This window comes from Manacus candei, unplaced genomic scaffold (genome assembly GCF_025592945.1).
Source record: "Manacus candei isolate 608988 ecotype Guabito, Panama unplaced genomic scaffold, ASM2559294v1 h1tg000005l, whole genome shotgun sequence".
In the NCBI taxonomy this organism is placed as follows: Eukaryota; Metazoa; Chordata; class Aves; order Passeriformes; family Pipridae; genus Manacus; species Manacus candei.
The window spans coordinates 27273859-27300922 of record NW_026138053.1 but is presented as its reverse complement, the minus strand read 5'-3'; the positions used below and the strand labels follow the sequence as shown (position 1 = coordinate 27300922).

The 27064-nt window shown below is 44.7% G+C and overlaps 1 protein-coding gene across 2 annotated transcripts in view; it reads right to left on the bottom strand.

Annotated features, from left to right (window-relative positions):
* Positions 1-27064, bottom strand: part of PLA2G4A (phospholipase A2 group IVA) — a 75913-nt gene that overhangs the window by 21490 nt on the left and 27359 nt on the right. For both annotated transcript variants that reach the window (XM_051794134.1, XM_051794144.1), the window contains exons 5-9: positions 19244-19392; positions 16323-16436; positions 13465-13502; positions 11664-11805; positions 4092-4228 (exon numbers count right to left, since the gene is read on the bottom strand). In XM_051794134.1, the coding sequence (XP_051650094.1) occupies positions 4092-4228; positions 11664-11805; positions 13465-13502; positions 16323-16436; positions 19244-19392 (580 nt within the window). The remainder of the gene's footprint in view (positions 1-4091; positions 4229-11663; positions 11806-13464; positions 13503-16322; positions 16437-19243; positions 19393-27064) is intronic.

Below are 27064 nucleotides of genomic sequence, written 5' to 3'. Positions count from 1 at the left end.
GTCCCACCCCTGCCATGGGCAGGGACACCTCCCACTAGCCCAGGTTGCTCCAAGGCCCATCCAACCTGGCCTTGGACACTTCCAGGGATCCAGGGGCAGCCACAGCTTCTCTGGGCAACCTGTGCCAGGGCCTCCCCACCCTCACAGCCAACAATTCCTTCCCAATATCCCATCTAACCCTGCCCTCTGGCAGTGGGAAGCCATTCCCTGTGTCCTGTCCCTCCATCCCTTGTCCATAGTCTCCCTCCATCTTTCCTGTAGCTCCTTCATGTCCTGCAAGGCCACAATCAGGTCACCCCAAAGCTTCTCTCCTCCAGGTTGAACAATCCCAGCTCTCTCCCCTTTCCTCCCAGCAGAGCTGCTCCACCCTCTGCTCATCTTGGTGCCTCCTCTGGACTCTCTCCAGCAGCTCCATGTCCTTCCTGTGCTGTTCCCCAGGGCTGGAGCAGCTCTGCAGGGGGGTCTCAGCTGAGGGGGCAGAGGGGCAGAATCCCCCCCTGCCCTGCTGCCCACGCTGGGGGATCAGCCCAGGACCTGAGGGCATTCAGGGCTGCAATACTGCACTGCTTTCCAGGATCTGGATGCTTCCAGAACAACCTGAAGCACACTAAGTACAACCTGTGCAGAGAGTTAATTGACTGGGAGGATTCAGAAGAGACCTATCAGGCAAATCTTGATGTGTTACTGAGAAACAAGTTCAGTTTACTCAAAAACACAGTTTAGCCACACGTGCAGGAAACAGTGGCTTTCACCTGGTTGGATTAAGCAACACCAAGGCTCAAGATAGGCTGTCCTAATCTCCCAGAGGCTGATTTACTGTTATTTACTCAATGGCTCATGTACACATCCCATAGTGCAGGCACAGCTCAGACACACAGAGTCAGCCTGGCCCTGAGGTCACTGCCCAGCAGTTTATCTGTCCCACGTGTGATGCAAGAACTTGACTCATGGTTCTGGCCCAGGCACCAAAGTTGAGCATGCACGTCAGCTCCTGGGTGCAACAACAGCAGCAGCTTCCATGGGAGCAGGGAAAGGGAAGTGCAGGATGGAGAATCAGCACAAGGTTGAAGAGAGATGGCAGAAACACCCAGGGAGGTCAATGCATTGCTCCAAGGTTAGGCATGCAGCTGAGGGGACAAGCAAAAACCTGCCTCTCCTGCCAGGAAAGGAATTCTCCACCCTTCAGGAAAGAAAAGAAAAGAGCATTAGTCCCAAGTACTAGACTGGATGGAAAAAAAAAAAAAAAAGAAAGGGAGTGTCAAAGTGTCAATTTATTTATTCATCAAGCAAGGAAAGGTTGAAGAGGTGACATCAGACAGCAAAAGTAAATTTGTTCAAATCCAACAGTTTCCAATATCTGTTTCTGACTGAAGCAGTTCAGATAATCTATTTTAACACAGATTTTATAGGTTTACATTAGATCAGCTACGTCTTCACAACTGGGTTTTCCCAAAAAGAGACCTCAGAGCTGACGTCTGTTCAGAGTGTGGACTACAAACCCTTCCCTACAAACACACTCCATGTTTCTCACACTCCATTGCTCTTCATCCAGCCAAATGATGTCTTATCACAGCTTTTCACAACTCTGAACAAAGTACATCCAGGCCTCACAATGGACAGTGATAAATCTGCCCCCACCACTAGTGATAGAAAACCCAGATTCAGGGATGCCAACCTTTTATGGTCCAATCCAAATGAGAAAGTTACTCTAGTTCATAGACACTCCTGGCATTTCAAGACCTCCTGGCATTCTGAAAGCTTCCATCTAGTCTGGAATTGGGGAAGCAACCTCCAAACAGTGGAAAATAGCTGACAAAAAACCCCACACAAGGAACAGGACTGGTCATTATCTGTTTCAAAGAAATCAGTAACTCCTGAGGTTAAGATGTGTGGAACCAAAATTCAGGTGCTTCCTTAGCGTTAAACCAGGGGATAAAACTCATCCCAGGCAGATTCCCTGCTCACTTATACTAGGCTACTCCAACAAAAAAGTCTCTTCCTCTCAAAGAAAAGACACAGTCACATAACCTTACAATTTAGACTGGCAGGACCCTTGAGGTCTCTACTCCAACCTCCTGCTCAATCCAGGGCCAACTTAAGTCAGCTCAGGTTGCTCAGGGTTCTGTTCAGTCAAGTTCTGCTCTTGTATGAGCATCCCCTGAGTCAGACAGAGAGAGGCTGACACCAAACCCAGCCTAGTCAAGTCAGGATGGGTCAACACATTCCAGTGCTTGGACACTCTCACTGCAAAATGGATTTCCTAATGTTCATCAAATTACTCCTCGTCCTTTCTCTGTGTCTCCAAAAAGAGTTTGTCTTCTTCACAGCTCATCAGGAAGCTGAAGGTAACAGTGAGATCTCCCCCCACCACTACCTTTGCCTTTAATCCAGCTGCCCCACTTCCTCACATGCTCCAGTCCCCTAATTGCCTCAGTGGTACTCTAATGGAATTAATCCAGTTTTTCAATACCTTTCTTGTACTAGGTGGCCCTAAATCGGATTGAGATGCAGCTCCAGTTTTCAAACTGGTCCAGTTACGATAAAATCCCGTTTTGTGACATTTGGGACACGTTTGACACATATTTTTGCCTTAAAAAGTTCAAAATTTTCTTAGGATGCAAAATCCTCTACTGCAAACTGGTCCAGTGGCATTAAAACCAAATTTTACAGCTAGTCAAAAAGAAGTCTGCCATTTTTCACTGAATGAACAAAGTGTGATGGTAAGGAGTTGAAACTGAATTTGTCAGATGTTTTTGGCTGATGAAAACGACACACCTTTAAAATATGTTACATCATTTCAGCTCAGAAACGTCCAAACAAATAGTTTCAATGTTTGTAATAAGATGCTTTGTAATAAGTGTAATTTGGGATCGTTTTTGTAAGAGCCAAGAAGGTGAAAGGCAACAGGTTCATAGCACTGGGCAGGGAGAAGAGAAACCTTCTCAGTCATTAGTGGTTGAGGCAGACAGGATTCTGGGGTTCAAAGCATTTTGTTGCCTGCAGGCCCCTTTCACACAATGACATCACTCTCATCTTCTCCTGTGGATGTTATTCCTGTAACTGGGCTGCAGCACTCCCTGAGTCAGACACAGGGACATCATACCTGCCTCATTAGGGCAGCCTGATTGAGGCATCTGGGAAGATCTTCACTCCCATCTGACTAAAAACCAATGTAATTTCTAAATTAAACAGTGACAATGGGAGTGAGACAAGGCAATCCATAGTGGGATGCTCTGAAGCATGGCAGTCAGATCCTAGGCATTCCCAGTAAATCCACTAAGAAGGGGACTATTGGGTCTGAAATGGAGCAAAAGACCTATCAGAGAAGCTCTGAAAAGCCCTCCCGAAGTATACAACCCATGTTGGATTGATTGAGTCATCAGCTTCAAATCATAAGGGATTTTTTTTTCCACATTTCATCAGGAAAATAAAACAACACACAAAATATACTTTGGGTTTGTTCGGACAGCTTGAATTCCTAATATTTTGGTTATGGAGATGAATGAATCAGTTACACAGTCCTGGTACATGCAGTATTGGGGGCTGACACAGAAATGAGGGTGTGTATGTGTGGCACCTCTTTCCATCCATTGCTGCTCTCAAAGCTCTTAGGAAGATCACCTGGATCCTGAGATGTCCTCACCCTTCAAGGCATTCTGAAACACCTCCACACTTCAGAGAATCCCAGACTGGTTTAAGTTGGAAAGGACTTGAAAGACCATCCCCCTGCCCTGGGCAGGGACACCTTCCACCAGCACAGGTTGCTCCAAGCCCCATCCAACCTGGCTTTGGACACTTCCAGGGATCCAGGGGCAGCCACAGCTTCTCTGGGCAACCTGTGCCAGGGCCTCCCCACCCTCACAGACTAGAACTCCTTCCCAACATCCAATCTAAACCTACTCTCCGTCAGTGACTTGCCCCACTGCCCCACTCTGCTGCAAGAGAGCTGTCTCTCTCTCTTTTCCACACTGACAGTGCATGTTTAAAATTTGCTGTTGATTTTAACCACAGAAATAAGTCAACCCTCATGAAAATTCATTCCTGAACCTCCTGAAGAAAACCCGAAGCAAACCAAAAGACAGAGCCCTTACCAGGTGGATCCAGAGAGCCCAGCAACGTAAGTGGCACAGTCCAAAACTCCAGATTCATAAAGTGCTTTCATGACTCCAGCAAACCCCACCATGGCACGAAATCCACCTCCTGAGCCCAGGATTGCTATGACTGGGACCTGCAGAGAGGAGAGGAACAGGGTATCTATCACCACAGCAGCTCCTATAAACACTTACAAGTGGTAAATAAACATTATATGCCACCGAATCACAGAATGTCCTGAGCTGGAAGGGACCCACAAGGATCATCCAGTCCCACTCCTGGCCCTGCACAGACACCCCAACAATCCCACCCTGTCCCTCAGAGCGTTGTCCAAACCCTCCTGGAGCTCTGGCAGCCTTGGGGCTGTGCCCACTGCCCTGGGGAGCCTGGGCAGTGCCAACCACCCTCTGGGGGAAGAACCTTTCCCTGAGATCCAACCTGACCCTGCCCTGGCACAGCTCCAGCCATTCCCTGGGTGCTGTCCCTGCTCACACAGAGCAGGGACTGGAGATGCCCCTCGGGAGGAGCTGCAGCCCCTGCTGAGTTCTGCCCTCAGTCTCTTCTCCAGCTGAAGAAGCCAAGTGCCCTCATCTGCTCCTCCTATGGCCCCTCCAGACCCTTCACCATCTCCATGTCCCTTCACTGGACACTCCCCAACACCTTGAGATCTTTCCTACACTGTGGCACCCAGAAGTGCACCCAGCCCCTGATGGGAGGCCACGCCATGAATCTGTATGTCATTAACTCACAGCCCCTTCTTCTTCCCAAATTGCTGGATGACAGGAGTACTCCTGGACTGAAGTAGGGGATGAAAGCTCTGCTGATCCTGAGCAAGGGGAGCCAGGAACCAGCCAGCAGCATGAAAGGTTCTGCCAAGCTGGAAAAGTCCGAGAGGGGCAGAGCAGACTTCCTTCCAGCCCCCTCCCTATCTTGCACCAGCAGCACTCAGGAGGTGCAAACACAAGCAGGGGAGACCCTGAGCAGATGAGAGGGGCTTTGCCCCTCTTGGAGAAAGAAGGAGGGGCACAGGTGCCCAAGGCTGCAGCCTGAGGTCTTGGTCTTTTTACTCTGGAAGAGCAACAGCTCACGCAGATGCTGTGAGGCTCAAGTGGTGACACCAGTGAAACCCTGGGCTTCCTGACCACAAAGCCTAGTTTGCTGATGGAGGTGGTCCATGGGAAAATAAAGAATCCACCTGACCAAAGTGAAGAACACCTTCATGAAGAGACTTGCCTAATTTAATGAGGAAGATTTCAGACATCAGGATGCAACCAGAGACACTTCTTTTGGGGAATATCTGGGTCGTGGTCAGAAAGAAAATATCACGAGGGATTTGTGCCAGTCAGATTCAGACTGTGGGATGAAATGGTTTTCTCTGAAAACCAGAAGTTGTCTCCTGATCTGCCTGTGGTCCTCACAAGAGGGATTTTAATCCCCTGCTGAAAGGGGGAAATCCCCCTGTGCAGACTTCTCCTATTCAGGTTCCTTACAGGCACACAGAAGTAATGTCTGATTCTTCTGGTCAAGGAGTAAAATACATGGTGAGAGTCAAATACTGTCATTCTGACCCTCCTCAGCTTCCTGTCTGCTGCCAAAACATATAGAATTTCAAGTTCAGTTCACTTGTATAGATTTGTGGCACTGCTTCAGACCTGAAAATACTACCTACAAATTGAGTGACTAACCACATCAGGTCTCAGCATCAGTAAGCTGTTGCCCCCACAATGCCCTTTTACTTACAACTTTAATTGCCTGGTATCTGAAGAATTAGAATTTATTTGAAGAAGTCACCACTTGTAGCAAGATTTCTAAACCAAAACATAGTCAGAATTTCTTTAGAATGTCTGTCCTTCTTATCCATAATACAAAATAGAGAAGATATTAAATTTAGTTATTAAATAAACTATCTGGTTACAAGATCACAAACACTTTTAAAGCAATTCTAACACCAGCTTTAACCCAATTCATATCTTTGTGACAGAGCCAAAAGCAGTGAAAGTTACTAATCAGAAACAAAAGAGAGACAAATATTATTTTGGCCAGGAGTTTAAAAAGACATTTTGTAATAAAAACATCTGATATTACTACATAGCATGAAGACAGTCTCAAATTTACCACTACCTTGCAAAAAACTACCAGAGAGGTAACAGGAATTTATGTGGATTTGTACAACTCCTCAGCTACCAGGAGAGAGACAAGCAGACATGGTGACACCATATTAAAAATGTATCTACAGGGGTTTATTTTCTAGTTCTTTCCTTCTTACTTCCCAGCCTGACTGCAAGGCTGTTCCCTTCCACTGCACAGTTTCCCCGAGTATCTAAAAAGAAGCAAAATCAGACAAAAATTCACTTGCTACCACTGTCACGTGTTTTGGCCTGAGCAAAGGGCCCATCTGGTTCCCAGTTTCCAAAACCCAGAAGAATTTTCCACTCTTCAGTGGTAATAAAGCAACAACCTCTTGGTGGTTACTAAGCATTAAAAGAATGGCACAGCTGGGCAGAAAGGCCCTATCTGATCAAACTGGTAATCTGTCAAAAATCTCCCCGAAAGGCAATTTAAGGTGCCAATAGATGGGATTAGTTATAAGAAAAGATCCACGTGACTCCTGAGTTCTGGTCCTTTCTCCAGACTCCACACTCCAAGCCACGACACTCCCTGGGGACTGACAACGCACTGTCACAAGGACATGACCATGAACAACAACTAAGGAAGTTGAGAGGCTTCCAGTCCCCCAAAACTGCTTATTCTTGATGCAGTAATATTATTTGATCACCCTCATAAGTGTTAGTAATAGAAACCACAGGTATTTTTGGCACCAGCACTCATCATGAATAGAGAGATAGATATCTATCCAAAAAATGACAAAGCACAGGTAAGGATTTAGGATGTGCCTGTTTTGTTAAGCCAACACCCCAATAGTGGAGCAGCTGCTTTGAACAGAGGAGCAGAGTCAGTAACCACACTTTTAATAATGTACCTTAGGCTCTGAAAGCTCTTTACAACCAACCACTGCCCACTCAACCTGACCAGACACATCCCAGCAGGATGGAGATGTTGGTTTGCAGGTGCAAGCCTGGAAAACCCATGTAAGAGCACTTCCAAAGCACCACTGCTCCACCACTCTGCTCGTGGGTGAAGAGGCACAGGCACAAAGGAAAGTCTGAGTGTTGTTCAGGATGCAGGGAAATCCATTATGGAGATGAGCAATGAACAGTGGGTGAGGAGAGTCACCAACATCCTGACTGCAAACGCTTCCTGTAAGCTGGATCCAGAGGAACCCTGGGCACCACAGAGCCCTGCAACGGGGAGGGTGGACACGGATCAAAGAACCATCACAGAATTGTTAAGGCAGGAAAAGACCTCTAAGATCATCATGTCCAACTGTCAGCCCAGCACCACCACCACGTTCACCACCAAACCATGTCCTCAAGTGCCACATGGTTTTTGAACACTTCCAGGGCTGGGCACTCCAAACCTCCCTGGGCAGCCCCTGCCAAGGCCTGACCACCCTTTCCAGGAGGAAATTCCTCCTCCTGTCCCACCTGAGCCTCCCCTGGCACAGCTGGAGGCCGTTCCCTCTCCTCCTGTCCCTTGTTCCCTGGGAGCAGAGCCCGACCCCCCCCGGCTCCCCCCTCCTGTCAGGGGGTTGCAGAGCCAGAAGGTCCCTCCTGAGCCTCCTTTTCTCCAGGCTGAGCCCCCCCAGTACCCTGGGCTTTGCACAGTAAATAAAACTTTTAAATGAGGAAAACAAATAACTGAAGAGAAGCATCTCCTGCACGTTTAATTCATTTATTTCAGCCCACTGAATAAAGTTCACTTACAGAATAAGTCAAGTGATGATGGTTCAGAGGCCTTTCCTGCTTTGCAGAGGAAACAGGCAGGTTTCTTAAGGCAGCTTTTTAGCTCCAATTCAGTTTCCAACATGTTTAAGGGCATGAAATGGTAAAATTTGAAATCAAATACACCAATCCTACAAGTTGCCCTCTAGGATAAATAGGGCAGAGGTAGGGGGAAGTGGTTGCAGCCAGAGCACACAGGGCAAAGAACCAAGAAGCCAACTCACAACTGAAGAAGGGAGAAAAGAGAGGATACCAAGGCACCCACACTCCTCCACAGACATGCCCTGAACCCCAAGTCCTTTGTACAGAACCAGTGAAACTGGGGCAGAGGTACTAAACCCATTCCAGCACATCAGTAAATTCCAACCAAAAGGGTAAGTGACTCATGTGAAAGTGATGCCGTGAGTCAACAGCAAAAAAGGGAATTGAATCCAAAAGTCTTGGAGACAAAAGCCCAATGCTCTAATCCCTGGCCACACCACCACCCCCCATTCTCCTTGGCTGTGCCCATTTGGGAACCACCAGAACCACTGTTTCCTACAGCTGCTCTGCACAGCACAGTGCTGAGGGACACAACCAATTCTGAGCAAAGCAGCTCAGATATCCTCCAAACACACTCCACTGAACATTTTAACAACACTAAATGTTTTGGCAAGACATCTGCACTGTTTTGGGATCCAGGGGACAATGTACTGTGTGGACTGGCTGAGCACCACACACAGGAACATCAAATCATGGAATGGTTTGGGATGAGAGGGACCTGAAAGCTCATCCAGTGCCACCCTCTGCCATGGGCAGGGAAACCTTCCACCAGCCCAGGTTGCTCCAAGTCCCGTCCAACCTGGCCTTGGACACTTCCAGGGATCCAGGGGCAGCCACAGCTTCTCTGGGCAGCCTGTGCCAGGGCCTCCCTACCCACCCAGCCAAGAATTCCTTCCCAATATCCCATCTATCCCTGCCCTCCTTCAGCTTTATCACTCCAGGCCCTTGTACAGCTCCCCTTCAATCAACAGGCACCTCATCTCAGGTGCTGACTGCTCCACCACCAAACTGGGCAGCAAAATGGCAAGGATTGGGAAACAACTTATGTTTTAAGAAAAGCAAGCCCTGAAAAAGGCATCTCAATCTTATCTTCCAGTAATGGAGCAAAAAAGCTGAGCCATATTAAATCTCATTTTGGGAATGAGTGATGCAGATGTTTTTATCCAAATACCCTGGAAACACAGTGCACAAAGTCTGAATGCCTGTGGTAGAAAAAAATGCCATAGGGCATAGAAATGATTATTAAAAAATTGTTCTGCAAATCCAGCCACAGAGAACTGTATGATTTCTTTAAATGATTACAGTATCTTTAGAAAACTGCTCAAAGCAAGAAAAATGATAAAAATAAACTGAGCAACAACACAGGTACAAGAAATCTCCTCTGTGTTTGCAGAATGTGCCTCAGGATTAAGGAAGGAAATCTGGAAGTAGTCACTTCCCCATCCAGGGCTGTCTAATTAATTGAGAGGTACTGAAGTTGCTCAGCATCCCTGCAAGGCACACATGGAGCTACTCACTGAGGAAGCAACCTGGGTGGACTTTGAATAAGTGACTTGTTTAAGATTCATCAAGACTCACAGACAGCTAACACTACTCAACATGTTCCCTGACTTCATGTTAAGACTCCAAACATCCTATAAATCCTCCTGCTATCTTCTACCTGTAGCAATAAAAGTAAAACTACAGTTTAATTTGAACAAAAAGAGGTTTTTTTCATTGCTAGAAGCAGTTAAAAATTCTGACAAGTCAGCTTAGAAATACAGGCTTGGCATTTGAAAAATGGGAGGATCCCACCTCATCCTTCCTGGGGTTGATAAACCTACAGTTACTGCCTGGGAAGATGCAATTTAACTGATAAAACTTCAGTATTTGAGGCAGTGAGGGATACCAAGGGAAGATGAGGACAAAAAGAACATGAAATCTTATTTGGCCTTTACAGTAATTCACACACATCACCTGAGGCCCCAAGTATCACTCCAGTTCTAACTGGATCCTGGCAGAATATCCACATCCCTTCTGAGAAAGGGACTATTCTGCTATAGAATAGACCAGTGTCACATTGACAAATACCTACTCTGGTAAGATCTGGATGTGTTAAGATAAAAATAACTGAAGTGAAAATTAAGAAACCTTGAAAATGTTCCTTCACAATACAGTTTATCTCACTACAAATAAAATATGTCCAATACTTGTTAAATTCTTTCATCTTCCTCCGAAAGCTCACACAAGCACCATTTTACAAAGCAAGACAGAGTTGGCAGTTCAAAAGTATACAACAGTAAAACATTTACCACCTGCTCAAAACTTCATTGAAATTTAAAAGGAATTCTTCAGTGTCAGCTGCAAGAGACTGTCACATTCTGCTTATATTAAAATGCACAATGGCAATGAATTAGTCCACCCAAATTAATTCAGGACTCTGTTCATTGCTTGACATGCCCTACATACACACAGTGTTCCCATCACAATTCTGAGAGCAGAGCAAGGAAGAAAGAGGAGGATGGAAAAGGTGCTACAAAATCAGTGGATCTGTACCAGGTGTCTCCTTAATTAACTCTAAATAATGCAGTGTTTTATGAAATCACTGAATACTTCAGCAGGGGCTGGCACCCTCCCCCTCACTGTGATGTGAGGCCCTGGCACAGGCTGCCCAGAGAAGCTGTGGCTGCCCCTGGATCCCTGGAAGTGTCCAAGGCCAGGTTGGAGCAACCTGGGCTAGTGGAAGGTGTCCCTGCCCATGGCAGGGGGTGGAAAGAAATGGGCTTTAAGGTCCCTTCCAACCCAAACCATTCTGGGATTCTCTAAGTCTCTAATGTGACCCAACCCATCATTGCTAAAGCTGCAGTTCCTCATGTTATCAAGGAAATAAACTTCACAATCCTAATCCAACAAAACAGGCTAAAGGAAAAGAAGAAAGGAAGAGAATAAAATGATTTCTAAGCTGATTCTAAAATTAAACCAGCTCATTTCCTGCCTAATCTTTTAATATGAAGGTCATAGAGCACAGGCTGGGTACTGAGCATGCAGGGGCAAATTCTGCCTTGGGTGAGTGCCCACAGCCATCCCAGGCTTCTGGAGCAGCAGATATTTCACACACCCTCAAGGCATTTTGCAGATGGCAATCTCCCCTCAGAGCCAACACCTTCACAAAGCATGGAATTCCAAAGGGAAAAGTTAGAGCAGTTTGTTTAAGGTGCCAGTGCAAATGAATCACAGAATCTCAGAATGGTTTGGGTTGGAAGGGACCTTAAAGCCCATCCAGTGCCACCCCCTGCCATGGGCAGGGACACCTGCCACTAGCCCAGGTTGCTCCAAGGCCCATCCAACCTGGCCTTGGACACTTCCAGGGATCCAGGGGCAGCCACAGCTTCTCTGGGCAACCTGTGCCAGGGCCTGCCCACCCTCACAGGGAAGAATTTCTTCCCAATATCCCATCTAAGTCTCCTTTTTTAGTTTAAAACTATTCCCCCTTGTCCTTAAACATTAATCTATAAATTTAGAGCCAAGAAAAAATTACTGTCCAGCCTAAATACTGTACGTTCATAGCAGAAAAAGAGGTTTTTCCACTTCTATAACTTGTCTTCACATCAAATCCTTCCACCTCACACACCTCAGTCACTCCTCTGAAAGGCAAATGCAGCATTCCAAAGGTGATGCTAAAACTTGGTGTGAACTCTCCAGACTTACATCACGGGCAGTGGTCAAGCTCTTGCTGTTTTCCTCTCCCAGGAATGATTTGATGCTGTGCATGATGTTATCCCTCCTCTGCTGCCGAAATCTCTTCTCCTCATCGCACAGGGCCATGCTGAACCGGAGATCTGTGGAGGAGCTGGTTTGCAAAAGAGACAGGCTTTAACAAGAGGCATAATTCCAGAAAAGAATTCAAGGTATCACCCTGGGGAACGAGTGGAAGTAGGCAGAAATTCCTTATCAAATTTAATAAGATGAAATAAATTATATTATTCACGCAATAGTTATATTATTCATGCTCAGCTGTTTCCATGGAGTGACGGATGCAAAGTATAATGGAATACTGTGTCTTTAAAATATGAATTTTATATAGAACTAATTATTAGTCCTATTAGATTTATTATTAGCTTTACTATTTAGTAAGACAAGCTAAAAATACTTGCTGTGCCTACTTTGACACATTAGGTACCAGGCAGCATTTGTCCAGTGCTTTATGAAAAACACACAACAGTGAAATGGATCCATTTAGGCTCAGATTTGTCAGACTTCTAAAAAACTTAGTTAAAAAAAGTCATGGGATTAAGAAAAAGAAGGAAAAAGGCTGATTAAGAAAAAGAAGGAAAAAGGCTGCCTAGAAGCAACATTCCACAAAGATATATATGATACTCTGACTCTGCAGTCTCCATGTATATCAGAACAGCAGCAGAACTCGATCAGACCCTTTAGTTTAACATATTCCAAAGCCTAAGAGCAAATGGAACCAAGCATCTTCTGCTTATTTAATGTCAGAGATAAGAAATACTTGTAATGTTCAAAGCCTGGATGGTTTAGGGGTGGTCTCAAGGCCCACCCACAGCTGCACCTTTCCCAGTACAAAACAATGAGCAGAAATTATCCCTGGGGGATTGTTTGTCAGTCTCCAGAGTCATTAGGAAAGAGGGCAATGCTTACAGTGCTCAGTGCTGTTATTTATAGTTACACATAAAAAAGGATTCTTTAAATGCCTTGCTCTCAGAAATTAGTTTTTAGAGTTAAAATATATTTTTTCTGATTATGCCTCTATGTGATTTTTGATCTTTTTCACCAGGCCAGGTGAAAAAAGAGGGAGAAAGACAGCTGGAGAGGGGGCAGAAAGGGAAAAATAAAGGTAGACATCTGCTGAGCCTTACATGTGGTGAAATCCTGGCCCTAAATCTTCACCTTTGCCTTCAGCACCGTGTGGTATTAACATTTAAATACAATTTAGGGGCAGGTCTGTAAGGAGCAGCCATATATGCTGAAAGTTCATGTGGGATGCAAAGTTCTCACGGAAGGTAAAGCAGTGAGGATAAAGCTGAATCTGAGGTCTGTGGGTTTATGAGAGAAAAAGCCCTTGAGAAGGAAGGCATTTAACAGAAACCAGGGTGAGAGACTCACACAGGATGGCCTTGGGCCTGCAAACGTTTGGAAAGGTCACACCTATTATTCCAAATAAGGGTGTTCAGCCAGTGACAGAATTACAGTGTGAAAATAAACCTGGTTTAAAATCTCCTCACTTTTACTTGGTATTTCTGTGCTAAAACAAGGAGGTTTTGCCCTCTATCTAACATGTTTTTAAGCAAATCACACCAGGCACATGTGAGATTCTTGGAGTTGTCCTGTGCAGGACCAGGAGTTAGACTTTGATGAATCTGTGGGCCCCCTCCAACTCTGGATACTCCAGGATTCTCTGAAAATTCTAATGAACAGATTAAAATAAAAAAATAAAAAAAAGTGCTGCAAATACATTTTCCACTTTTTTAAAATAGGAGATACTCACCATACTTCAAGAAACAATTCCAAAGTCATTTCTGTGACCTAAACAAAAAAAGATTTAAATACAGTTACACCACTTAAGAGTTTAAAAAACCACAAATATACCTGGAACATAATCTATTGCCATCAGAATATTCCTTTAAATCACTTTTTTAAAAGAAGGATATTTCCAACATACATGAATGAGTTTCTTTTCTATGGATTTTTTTGTTTCAAAGCACACAATGTGTTTCCAAAACACACCACTAGCACTCACTACAGTGGAAAATGTTGCTCAGGTGCTGACTTCCATTCATCAGATCCCATTGCCTTGGCTTTCTTCCACTGATAATCCCTGGCAGAGCTATTCATCTTTGGCCTGAAGGGATCTAATTCTCTTCACCCACTTGGGATTCTTTGTTTCTCCTGCCACTGGTTTCCCAGTTCTGAGCAAACCTCATACTCAGCCCGTGTCTGAAACCCAGAGCTGTGAGGGCTCTGTGTTCCACATGAGTCACCAAATGCCTTTCCACAGTCAAATATGCTTTATTTATCCACCAGACACATTGCATACAAGTTTCTGAAAGATGCAATAAGTGTCCCTACATAATGATTTCACTTGCAAACCACAAGCTATGGCTTGGTCTGCTCTGCCTTTCACAGAGCACTTTAAGGGGTTGCCTGCAGGCAAAAGGTTAAAAAATTATTATTGAAGCACGTTAGGCACAATCCAAGAGTAGGAGTTGCTCAAATTAAGACAGAATGGAGAGGCATTTTCACCTCTCTGAGCAGCTTCCTACACAGGAGCCACATCAGTGCAGCCTTGCAGTAACAGACTCAGTGCCTAATTTCACTCTCCTCCAGCTCTACATGGATTATCCTCCTTGTTTGTGGCATGTGATCACCAGGAACAGAGCTAGAACCCCCCAGACTGAACATCTGCATGCCACTCAGAGCAGGGAAGGGTCTGGAGGGCAAAGCTGCCTCTGGCTCCCACATCCCAGTACCTGCCCAAGGGCCAGGAACAACCTGAAATAGGAATTGCAAATGAACAGGGAGGTGGGAGAAAGAAGAGGCAAAGGAATAACAAAGGGAGGACATGAAGGAACAGAGTGAAGAGTCATTTAGGAATCACTTCAAAGGCAGGGTAACAATTACATTATTCCCCCACCTGACATTACTAAGTTAGAAAGCACTTCAGGAACCACACAGTGATCCAACGCTTAAAAATTATGTATGAAACAAACCCTTGGAGGGAAACATTCCAATAGGGAATATCATGCCATTTTCTATAGCTTACACAGACTGCCACAGAAATCTCAGGAATACATGTTATGTATTTATTGTCTCCATCAGGCTCAACCTGACTTCACGTTCCCCTACTATTTGTTTATAAATTTCAGAGTGTATTTGGCTTTTTTTTACCCTGATTTTTCCCCCTAAAACTCTCTACCAAGCTTTGCTGAACGCTGATGAGAAGTTAAAGCCGATGTGTAACGTGGGAAGGCCTTGTATTACTGGAATGAGCTTTGTAAACTGTGTCTTCATAATGTATTCATCAGCTCTTTCTCACCACCTCACCTCATGCCTGGCAGAACCAGGGCCTGCACTCAGCCTACACCCTGCAAGTCCAAGAGTTACTGAAGCAGTTAGTTAAATAAATATGCAGAAACTTCCAAAAACACAGCAATTTTAAAAAGAAAAAAGAAGAAGGGTATCAAAATTCCAACCACCCTAAGGTTAAGCCAAATTAAATGCTAAATCTTCCATATGAAACTCTCTGGTTTCCAATAAATAGGTCTTAAACCAGTTATTTGCTGTAAGCACACTTTTAAAGTTATGTCACGTGGGAGAAAGCAGAGCAGTCACAAATCAAGACCCCTGATCATGTAATAAACCTCAGCCCAACAGAGAAATGCAGACAGGATTTGAAAGGTGTCCCTGCCCATGGCAGTGGGTTGGAACTGAGGAGCTTTAAGGTTCCTTCCAACCCAAACCATTCCATGATTTTAACACATGCAGAACGAGCTCAATTCCACACAGATTTGACAACAGTTTCCAGGAGTTACTGTGCAGGCAGACAATCCCTGTTGAAGTGATTCCATCTGGTCTGCAGACGTGTTTAAGGAGAATAATCCAATTACTGCACTGCTGCGTGTTAAGCAGGGCTGTGTTACAACAAGCCACTCACAGAAAGGGAAACATGTAATAATGAAAGAATTCCTGACAGCTTTGTGAAAGCCACAGGCATCAGCAGGAGGGGCAATGCACTGACCAGCAAACCCTGAGTAACCTCTTACACTAAGGCCACAAAACTAAACTGCATCAAGTGGAGAAGGAACTGGTCTAGCAAGAGAAAGTTTCAAACTAGGCTTTTAAAGAAGATTCTCTCAGCAGGGACGCACAAAACAGTGGCATAGTTTTGCTCAATTCTTCCCCCAGCAGGGCTGTAAGAAGATAAATACAGTGCCTTCAGGGTGACAGTGAATGCTTAGAAAACTTCAGACCTTTCAGCTCCAGAGCAGGGTATGCAGAGAACAACCCTCACCCGAGATGCCTCTGTGTGCCCCCAAATATTCAGCTATTTACTGACTGAAAGGCTGCCACCCTTACCCCATGAGATATCCTAATCCCTTCTGGAATTCATGAAATAGCTGAGTATTAAGAAAAAACATACATACATAGTACTGAGGGAACAGAAACAGCCCTGGATCTACTTCCATCCAGGAATGAACATCAAGAGCAAGCCAAGGGCTTTCCTTACACTCCAACAGAAACGTTCTACATCCTGGTCTACACAACAGTTCAGGTGTTCTTTGAAGAACCTCCCACCCTGTTCAGAGCTGCCCCAACAAAGGCAAAGCCATGAATGTCCCAACTTACATCATTGAAAGTCAACTGGACCTCCTTCTTTTCTCCCAGTTTCAGAGAAGAGATGGGAAATGTGGATGTGCCAAGAGTCTCATCCATAACGTAGTTGGCATCCATCAGAGTAACCTAGAAAAGTCAGCTGGGTATTCAATTCTACTTCAATAAATCCTTTTTAATGCCATAAGAGTAAAAAAAAAAAATTATATGGAAAAGGAATGGGCTTAACCCAAGCCAGTCAATGCCCAGAGTCAACAGGCACGTTCTTTAAAACAGAATAAACTCATGTCCAGTGTAGGTGGCACCTTCAAGGTACTCAACTGCAGGAGTACACCAGGACTATCTGCAAAGGGTTTTTCATCCAAGCACCTTTCTGTCAATAAATCTCCCCATCTTTCTAAGCAGGCATAATAACTTCACATTCTAAGTACAAAACACATGATTACTTCGAATTTCCAGTCAGTAAAACTTCCCTGTGGAGAACTTTCCATAGTTTTCAGTGTGATAGACCAAAAAACAAACTTTTCACTGAAGACAGAATCCACACATCCCGGCCTTGGATGCACAGACCAAGATTTTTAGATAGAATCCATACAGAATATGCCCAGTTGGAAGGGACCCACAAGGATCATTGAATCCAACTCCTACATCCCAGCCTTGTGTGTACAGACCAAGATTTTTACAGCACTGATTTGGCAAAGTGTGCAGCATTCCAAAAGACACAAAGCTTTTCTCTGTATCCAGCCAGACCTTCAAGTCTCTTCTCCTACTCTCCGTGTCAGAGCACATACCTTCCAAAATGTGATGATCTCCAAAGATGTCTGGGGATACCACAGAACACCATCCCATGCTTTTGCTCTAATCCATGTGGATCTAGGTCTGGCAGTCTGGTTTTTTCCCCAGGGGCTGCCTTCCAAGTCCTCAAGTAAGATATTCAGAAAGCATTTCAGTCTCTATTTAAATGAGTTCTTCAGACTCCTTTGACTTATGTTTTTTTTCCACTTTGTGGAATTACATCTTCTAAAAATATCATATGTTTGTGGCTTGGATCACATCTTTTGCATTAAACAAAAGGAATCAAGATACAATCACTTGATGCTCCTACATCTGGGTTCAGCCTCTTCTCAGCTACAAAGAATCTTCTTCATCCTGTGCCACAAGCAACCCTTTGAAATGATGAACTGTATTTTAGGGCAGAACTTATTATTTTAATGGCATCTATATCCTGTTTCCTCATAGAGCTTTACTCTGCAATCTCTGAGGAACTGTCTCTTAAAACCAGCAGGAGAAACTTCTCAGTGGGATTTTGAAGAGCTTCAGAGGGAAAACTGCACTTGGGATAGAGTTAAAGGTGTAGATTAAAATAATCCATGGAGTCACAAAGATTGTGGAGTCTCTGTTAGCTTGGGAATTCACAAAGAGGTTTTGGGTGGGGAGGTGGCTTTACAGATTGGCATTCTGACACTGCACTCCATGCAGAATCCAAAGGGTCTTGCCCACACATCAGCAGAGCCATAACTGTATGGGATTCTGTAACTGGATTCTGTAACTACAAGCAGAATCTGACCCAGTCTTTATACAATGCCAGTAAACCCAAGGAATTTTCTTATTTTCTATTCCTCAGTTTGCCATTTTGCTCATCTTTTGAAGATCTTGAGAGCTGCTATTGACCACATCAATTATTTAGCCAGTTGTAGCTCCTGCAGATCCTCCAAAAAAGCACAAGATCTGCAAAAAGAGGGGTAAAATTCTTTGCCCCGGAGATTCTGTCAGAATCCATAAAAGTGGAATTGAAACAATTTTAGTTCCCATACTGCAACAAAAGCAGATGAACCCAAGTTCTTTTCTTCCTGGCTGTTTCATGAAGAAGCCAGAATCATTCCACTCCTTTCTAATTCCTGCTATCTATTTGCCTGACTTGTTCTTAGATTTCAAACCTTTCTCAAGTTTTCTGTGGCCAATTTGTACCTCTACAACTAAAAAAATCTGGTAAGAATGCCCTCAGCTGACTGTTGCAGCTGACCCAGCTGGTGGCAGCTGTTTTGGGTGATCTGCTTCCTGCAGAGCTGTGGTGGAGCCATTGGGAACCCCCTCAGATTCCCTGTCCCTGGATGTATATGACAGTCCTTCATGCTCCACTGAGCCAGCCATGGGATTGTGGAGCTTATCCCTCTCCCCAGAACACAAGGAGCTTGTAGGAAGCATAATTCCATTTCAGACCCAAGAGATGATGGTCACAAGGCCAAGGAAAACCTTCACAGGCTACAGCTCTGTCCCAGTTGGCCAATTTAGACTGAACTCCATGAGCTTGGCTCAGAAGACTGCACGTGTCAGGGCCACCCCATAGGAAGAACAGAGCTAAGAAAGGACCAGAGACAACATTAAATGCTTGCCATGCCCACTTACAAAATACTCAGATGTAACACTCCCCTTCTGTACACAGCCTGGAAAGGTTTAACACCCCGAGATTAAACGGTGGCTTAACCAACAAGCCTGCACATGGAGTGGTCCCCAGAACAGCACTGGGTGGGCTCCCAGCCCTTGGCTCCAGGCATGGAGGAGACAGCAGAACCACACTTGTGCTTTCTGTCTCCTCAGGGAGAAGCAAAGAATGGGCAGAGACTTGACTTTAGCCTCACCTATTCCCTGCCTGTGATAGTTGAATCAGTGCAGGAAGCAGGGAGTAAATGATGGCTGAGGTGAGGAATAGCAGGTACTATCCCTCAGGAGCAGTCCAAGAGGTGACTCACAGGCATGTTTGATAATGACTCTCAAGGCTACTCCTTGAATAATTCAATTTATACAACACCAGGGCTAAAAGAAAAAGGGGGGATCTTGAGACAACAGATGCCACACATGCACAAGCTGCTGTGTTTCACCTTTCCAGGCACTGTTCCCTTCCACCTTCCCAGCTGCAGCTCAGCCCTGGGATTTACCTCCAGGACATTCTCCAGGTTGGGGTCCAGGATGAACTCAAAGGTCTCGTTCCACACGGGGTTCACGTCGTTGTTGAAATGTTTCGTTCTCTTCCTGCAGTCGGGGGCGGTCGGGATGAACAGCTCCACGTAGGGGTCTGGAGTGTCAACTGCGGGCAGAACACACGCTCAGGGCAGGGAAAACCCAGCTTTGGGTTGTAATAGTTGTTGGTGCAATTATGTGAAACCACAGACCACCTCCTGGTCTAGGGCAGAGAAGCGTGCAGCTATACAAGTTACATAAATATAACAACAGGAATGGTACAACGATATTAATCTCCCCAAAAGAAACAGGAATTGGGATTTAGTAGAGGAGGAGAAAAGCCTTGCACAAACAGAATGGCACTAGGACTGAGGCAAGTTTATTGGGAACATACAAACAACTGCCAGGCAAGTTTTTAAAAGTTTTCATTTCTTCCTCTCTTTCTAGCCTTTAATTTCTTTGGCTTGTGCCACACAAGTGAGTATTCCACAAAACAATGAAAACAAGCAGTTTGATCCAGAGTTCTGGATCCTCTTTCACCCTTGCTGGTTTGGGAGTGATGGAGGCGATCAGTGTGCTGCAGGAGAGCTGTCCAGATGTGAAACCACTGCAGCCAGCACGGCTTTGGGCAGGTCACCACAGAACCAAGACCTTATTTACACAGGATACTGGAATGACAACTGTGCACAACACTGACTGGAAAAGGAGATATGGCAACTACAGCTGAGCAGAATTATCAGGGGGAGAAAAGTACACATTGACAGAAGCCATCGGATGTGTCTAATAATAGTCATCCCTGAGGGCAAGGAATGCATTCCTGGCAGCCCTAAAAATCCACTTTCCAACAAGTCAAAGCTTGTAGTTTCTTTCTCTTCAATGAGGGTTTTTTTCTGTCAAATTAGGCCAAGGCTCATGATGTCCTCCATGGTAGATTTTTCTAAAACATTGCTCAGATTTCAAATCAAACCAACTGTCTTTGGGGGGAAAAAAACCCACAACCAAACAACCAAAAAAAGGGCTTTCTGAAACCACTCAGGAGGTTTGGAATATGTACCCAGGCAAATTCTATTCAATTTTATTCTAATTAAACTTCTCAGGAGTTTAATTAGCCAACTGCTGCTGGTCACACTGCTCCCTGAATAATGAACAAGCAGCTCTTTACAGCTGGGGATCAGCGTGGAAAGCCTTAAAATAGCAATCCTTGTTACCTCCTATGGAATTATGGCTGATCTTGTCTCCTTTTTAAAGTTGGGGGAACAGAGGGATCAACCCCCAGTCACCTCTCCCTGGCAGATGTTACAACCTGCCAACTTCTACCTTCTCTCTTTTCAACCACCACACAAAGTTGTGCCAGAAAGAAGGGAATCCTTCTTGAAACTAAACATCCACCAAGTCAGAAGTGACAAGGTCTCATCTGCTAAGTCTGGACATCAAGCATCACTTTGGCAAAAAACACACACACTTGGTTCTGCCAAGAGACTGAACGTGGCTACAAAACCTTGGGTTTTTACACAAAATCACAGTGCTGAACAGAGCTCCGGGCAAAACATTTATCTCCATGCAGTTTTTCGTGTCATTACATGAACCACCTTATGTTATAAAAACCTAATTTTTTCTTACAAATACAATCCCCAAATGGTTTCCTCTCCACATTCAAAACCCCAAAACACATGGAAATCTCAGACCTCTGGCACAGAGATGCCATTACTAACTTCCTATCAGGCTAAAGGTGAGGCAGAGAACAACTAAACTTAGAAAAGTCAGCCTTGGTAGCTCAGCATTGACAAGCCACCCCCTCACCTCCATGCCTTTATTAGCTTTTAACCCAAGGCAAAGATTTAATCATCTGCCCTTTCATGTTTCAAAGTTTATTTTGAGTTATTTTCAGTTAAGAAAATAAAAATCTATTCTTTTGTAACTTCCTTCTTCAGATGAAGAGAAAAAAATACACTGGAACGCTGCATGCTGTGTTTAAGATATTGCTATAAGCTATATTATATTAATCAAAACCTTAATCCTTATTATTGGATGGGGACCAAAGAGCTAGATAGCAGCAACCTGGCAAGTAACATGTATTTCAAAACATTAAAGTTGTCAAAGGCAGATTAAACAGTGTGTGCCCTTTTCCATGGATGTTTTTATTCCTGCTTGTGCACTTGCCAATTGATTTGCCAGGTAATGTTAAAAAAAAAACTTATCTGAAAATGCAAGTAAAAACAGCTTGATTACTGCTGTTATCACAGAATCTCAGACTGGTTTGGGAGGGAAGGGACCTTAAAGCCCACCCAGTGCCACCCCCTGCCATGGGCAGGGACACCTTCCACCAGCCCAGGTTGCTCCAAGCCCTGTCCAACCTGGCCTTGGACACTTCCAGGGATCCAGGGGCAGCCACAGCTTCTCTGGGCAACCTGTGCCAGGGCCTCCCCACCCTCACAGGGAAGGATTTCTTCCCAATATCCCATCTAACCCTGCCCTCTGGCAGTTTGAAGCCATTCCCCTTGTCCTGTCCCCTTCAGGTCTTGTCCTAAGATCCTCTCCAGCTCTCTTGGAGCCCCTTTAGATACTGCAACACTGCTACCCATATTTTGATTTTAAAAGGAAGAATCTGTATGGTTAATAGGTCAAAAGCTGATGTTTTGCAAGTTTAATCAAGACAAGAGAATTATCTATACCTGAGATATAGATGTATCTCCACTTGATGATCTTAAAGGTCTTTTCCAACCCTAACAATTCCATGTAGAGACAACCCTATCAGGGAACTGCTCTTTTTTTCCTGCTCCAGTACTTGAAATAGAACCACAGACTTAAAAGCAACAATATGTAAGGATTTGTCCTTGTTCCTCAGGACACTTCTGAGGAAAATGAGGTTTTTGTACACTCAGCCTTGCTCCAGGCTAATCCTTACACAAGTGCTCTCCTGTGATTCCTCTGCCCCAGCATCCCAACGTCAGAGCACAGGGAACCCTTGCAAGCATTTCCAGAGGCTACATGCATCCCCACAAGATGGGATAATTCCATACCCCTCTTTTCCTGGCACTTTTTGGCTGTTTACAATAAGTGCAACTGAATGTCCTGGAGAGCTTCAGAGGGAACACACAGGGAAGGCTGGAACACGGGGACCAGAGGGATTCCTCAGGAACAAACCAATCTGAACTGACAATTCAATACCTTAAACCCCAACTGCACACTTAAAAATAAACCTCAGAGTTCCAGCACTGCTGCCAACAAGGGTCCTGCAATTAGCAGCTGAAAGCTGTGTGTACCCTAAAGCTAATTAACAAAACATCCATAATCGTGTCAACTTCCAGCATCCTCCAGGGGCTGAACACACATTTCCAACAATAAAAGCAGAGTCAGGATCTACACTGCTATTTTTAAACAGCTTAGGAAATGGCTGAGAGGTGGAAAGTAAGGACTCCATGACTTTGCCTGGTTTGATTTATCTCCTGGTTAAGTAATTGCTATAGGATTTTCCCTTTAAATTACATTATGAATCACCAAGTAAAACCCACAATGGACAGTAATTAGGGTCAAACACTCTCGCATTAAAAAATGAGTAATGGTTTAACAATCTGTGTGTTGAAGAAACCTGTAAAATCTTCTACACTGACTGGAAAGCATTTGATCTCATGCTATTAATTTGATGAGATGACTGTCAGCAGGCCCCTATATTAATATAATTAATATTTCAGATATATAATTCATGTTTTAGTCATTTCAATTATTTCAACAGCATAACAGGCATAAAGAAACTATAGAAAGCCTGTTCAAATATAAAATACCAAGGATGAAGCCAATACCATCACACATTAAAATTTATCTTAGTTGTCCATCAAAAGTCAAAAGAAAAGTTCTTCAAGTATCCCAGAGCCTCTTTTGCTGTGAAAAATTCCACACCACAAGGATTTGACTCTTTTTCCACACAAGCACGTCACAGACACCTGTGATCACAATGGATATGAAATAAAACTGTACGAACTTTAATTTCACTTATTATATGCACCACCATTAGAAAAACTTCATCTGGATCCAGATTTTTTGGTCCCATGATCTCCAGATATCATTTTTAAGCAATTATGGGAATATTCCAGCAAGTCCATGGCAGAACTTCCTTAAAGAACTGTGTTAGTTTGGCTGATTGGAGCATTTTGCTTTCTGGTTAGCCATTATTATAATTAATACATGGCAATATATTTTATATTGATATGGATTATTACATATATACCAGTTACCATATATATTATACAAATACCAATACAATATATCAATTATGTGTAATATTGGTGTGTGTATATATATATAAAAATGGTAATAACCATTAATTTATCCATCATTAAGTGCAATCCCATTCATAAAACCTCACTAGGTCCCAAATGACCATCTTTTTCTATTTTCCACCTTTTTTTTGGCTTCCTGCATTACAGTACAGCTTGTTTAGCACAAAATCACACTGCAGCTGAGCAGCCTGACTGAGGCCAAGCTAATATTGGGAATTGCTGGATGACCTCTCCCTCTTCCAAGGGGGAGGAAGCTAAACAACAACTGAATTGCTATTCAAATAGTGAATTTTACGGGGCTCACTGGACAAGATGCTTCACAGTGGCTTGAAAATCCGAGTTGGTCTCTCTGCCACAGTCAGGTGAAAATGTAATGAATTGTAAAATCATGGGCTTTCCCAGTTTCATGTGACTTTCCAGTTTTAAAAAAGGGAATTCTTAAAAATGGTACTTACTAATAATTGTCAAGTACCAGTGATTAACATTTCCCAAAAACCACATTATAAAATCAGTGAGTTATTAGATTTGGCTTAGCCTTGCCCTGTTCCACCCCAGTGAGAGACTAACAAAGGCCTGAAAAAGATGTCTCCAGTGTTCAGGAGAACACAGGCACCAGGAATTGATTAATTAAAGAAAGGAATGGAAAGAAGGAATGGAAAAAGGCAGAGCCACAGGATCCCACACAGGGACCAGGAGCAGGCCCCCCATTCTCACGGAGCAGATGCCTGAGAGGCTCCAGAGGAGGGGGTGGATTATTTGCTGCCTGTGTTTCAGGTATTACAGGGACTGCCAAGCTTTAGGCTCTGGGGATTTTGCAAAGGGGATGATGCAGGGTGAGATTTCACGAGCGGAAGGTGACTCCAAGGGAAGCTGCTATGCCATGAGAAATCCTGGCATTAGGTAACACGGTCATTAAAAATCAGCAGTGCCTCTATTGCAGTGCTTTGCAGCCCCAGCACTGCTGCAGTGAAGGGGAGAACTGAACTCCCAGCACAGGCACTGCATCACCACCCAGTGTGCTGCTGGGGGACATCACTGGTTTCACTGATCCAGCCTTGAAAGGGGAAAAAAAACCCCTAAATAGGTCAGCTGAATGCTGCATAGGGTCACATCAGATTTGTACAAGTGCCAAGAGCAATATAATATTCCTTTCTCTACGTTATTTCTAAGTTCCTTTTGCAGACAGATAGTGAAAAGTGACTGAAACAACTGCAACAGCCCAGAGAAAAATAACATTTTTCTCTGTAGTGTGCCAGAAACTAAGGGGTTTGGGTTTTTTTAATTAATTTAAATGCCTAGTTCTCAGTGAAACATCTCACTCTACCACCAAGACACATGGGAGAGAAGGTGGCCTGGCTCAGCTCCAACTGTGGGTCCACAGCAATGCCAGACCTGGACAGGGATAATTTGGTCTACAGTAAGTTTAGGCATATCATCACATTCCTGCTAAATTGCTTCAAAGCCACAAAATGACTTTTAGTCCAGATTTATGTTAGCTGATGGAGTATAGATTATTCCTAGTCTGGCATAAAGTCTGCTAATACAAATTTACACTGGCAAGGTTCTCTGAATCCACAGAACAAGTTTACACTGGATCTGTGTTTGGTATCAAGAGGTTTTAGAGGTTTTGGGTCTCTACCAGCAGCCCTAGAGCTTGACTTACTATATTGCTGAAGTGCAGCCTCAGGGCCTTGATAGAGAAGAGCTTCTTACCTTGACTTTTTAATTCAGACAATTATAAGGAACATTTTTCAACCCCAGAGCTGCCCTAACTGGAGCAGAACCAGAGCTAAGTATAGGCTCAGGCTGCTGCATAAACATCATGTCTTTGTAAAACCATCATCACTGCCACTGCAAGAAGCTCCAGGAAACCCCAAACTGAAGTGACACCTGGGAGTTGTTCCTCCTGCTGTCCAACCTGAGCCTCCCCTGGCACAGCTGGAGCCATTCCCTCTCCTCCTGTCCCTTGTTCCCTGGGAGCAGAGCCCGACCCCCCCCGGCTCCCCCCTCCTGTCAGGGGGTTGCAGAGCCAGAAGGTCCCCCCTGAGCCTCCTTTTCTCCAGGCTGAGCCCCCCCAGCTCCCTCAGCCCCTCCTGCTGCTCCAGCCCCTTCCCAGCTCCCTTCCCTTCCCTGCCCACGCTCCAGCCCCTCCATGTCCTTCTTTCGTGAGGGGCCCAACACTGAACCCAATTCAGATGCTTCAGATCACACCTTTAAAACCCCATTTTCAAAACAAATTCAAAGTCTATTTTATACAGCAGACAGCAACCTGCAGAACTCCTTACCAAAGGAGCTGTGGGTGAAAAGACTTACATGGATTCAAAGAAAGCAAGTGAAGTTCCTGCAGGAGAACCTCAGTGAGAGCTAATTACACCAGGAGCACATCCAGCTCAGGGAGTCCCTCGCTGAAGGCAGTGGTGGAGAGGTGTCAGAGGAAAGTGTCACATGCTTACCCTGTTCATAATTTTCCTTTATAACTCTCTGTGACTGATGTTCTTCCCAACTGTCCCTTAGGATCAGGCATTAGACCAACCCTAACACAACTTCAAAGCACTCCTGGGAAGGGGGATGAGAGGGAAAAGAATAGAAAGCAGGAAAAAGTCAACTTATTACAGAGGATAAATGGTACAAAATAAGGGAGAGTCCTCCTAAATGGAGAGAGCAAAAGGCTCAAAGTGGAGAAACAGTGGTGTGCACAGCTCCTGGAGAAGAGCCCCACCACAGAGCTCTGCCTGGAGACAGGACAGCACGTGAAACAGGAGCACTTCCCAGCCACCAGCAAGCTCCTTTCTCCTGGGGCTGGAGCTGGTCCCAGCCTGGCAAGGGCCTGGAGCAGAGGGACAAGGAGGTTCTCCAAGCAGAGTCCCAGGAAGATGGATCCCAGTCTGAGCCAGCATGATTGCTTGATGTTCTCAGTGCAGCAGTCACGGGAGAGCCCTCCCCTGGCATGAGAGCAAGTGTTCGCCAACCTTTGACAGAAACAGCCCCTGCCTCAGTAACTACATGGCAAGTACTCACAGACACACTTTTGTTCTCATCAAAAAGATGTTTTTGCAACTGAAAAGAGCAGCAATGCCTGGATCAGCCTCACTGTGGAACACACCAACATTTTTCCAATGTTGCTGTCCCCCTGAAGCACTGGCTAAGCCTAGTCAGGAAAAGAATACTGGGAAGGAAACAAATCTGGCATTTAGTTGTCTCGATGATCTCCCTGAGATCTGCAGTAGACACCTCTTGAGCAGTTGTCAGTAGCACTGTTCATTTTTTAAGACCCACATGGACACATATTTCAGTACCAGCCCTGGTCCCTGATCCAGAGGCACCTGCTGTGGTCAGTGGTGGAGCTCAGAGCACTCCAGGCCATGGCAAACAGCAGGGCCAGCACAGGGGTTGGCAGAGGGCTCAAACCTTATGGCTCCTGGCCACGAAACCTGCATGTGCAGCTTGCAGGATGTGGAGGATTGGCCAACTCTGACCTACTTTTTCCAGGCTGTTGGAATGGAAAAGGGAAGGAGTTTGACT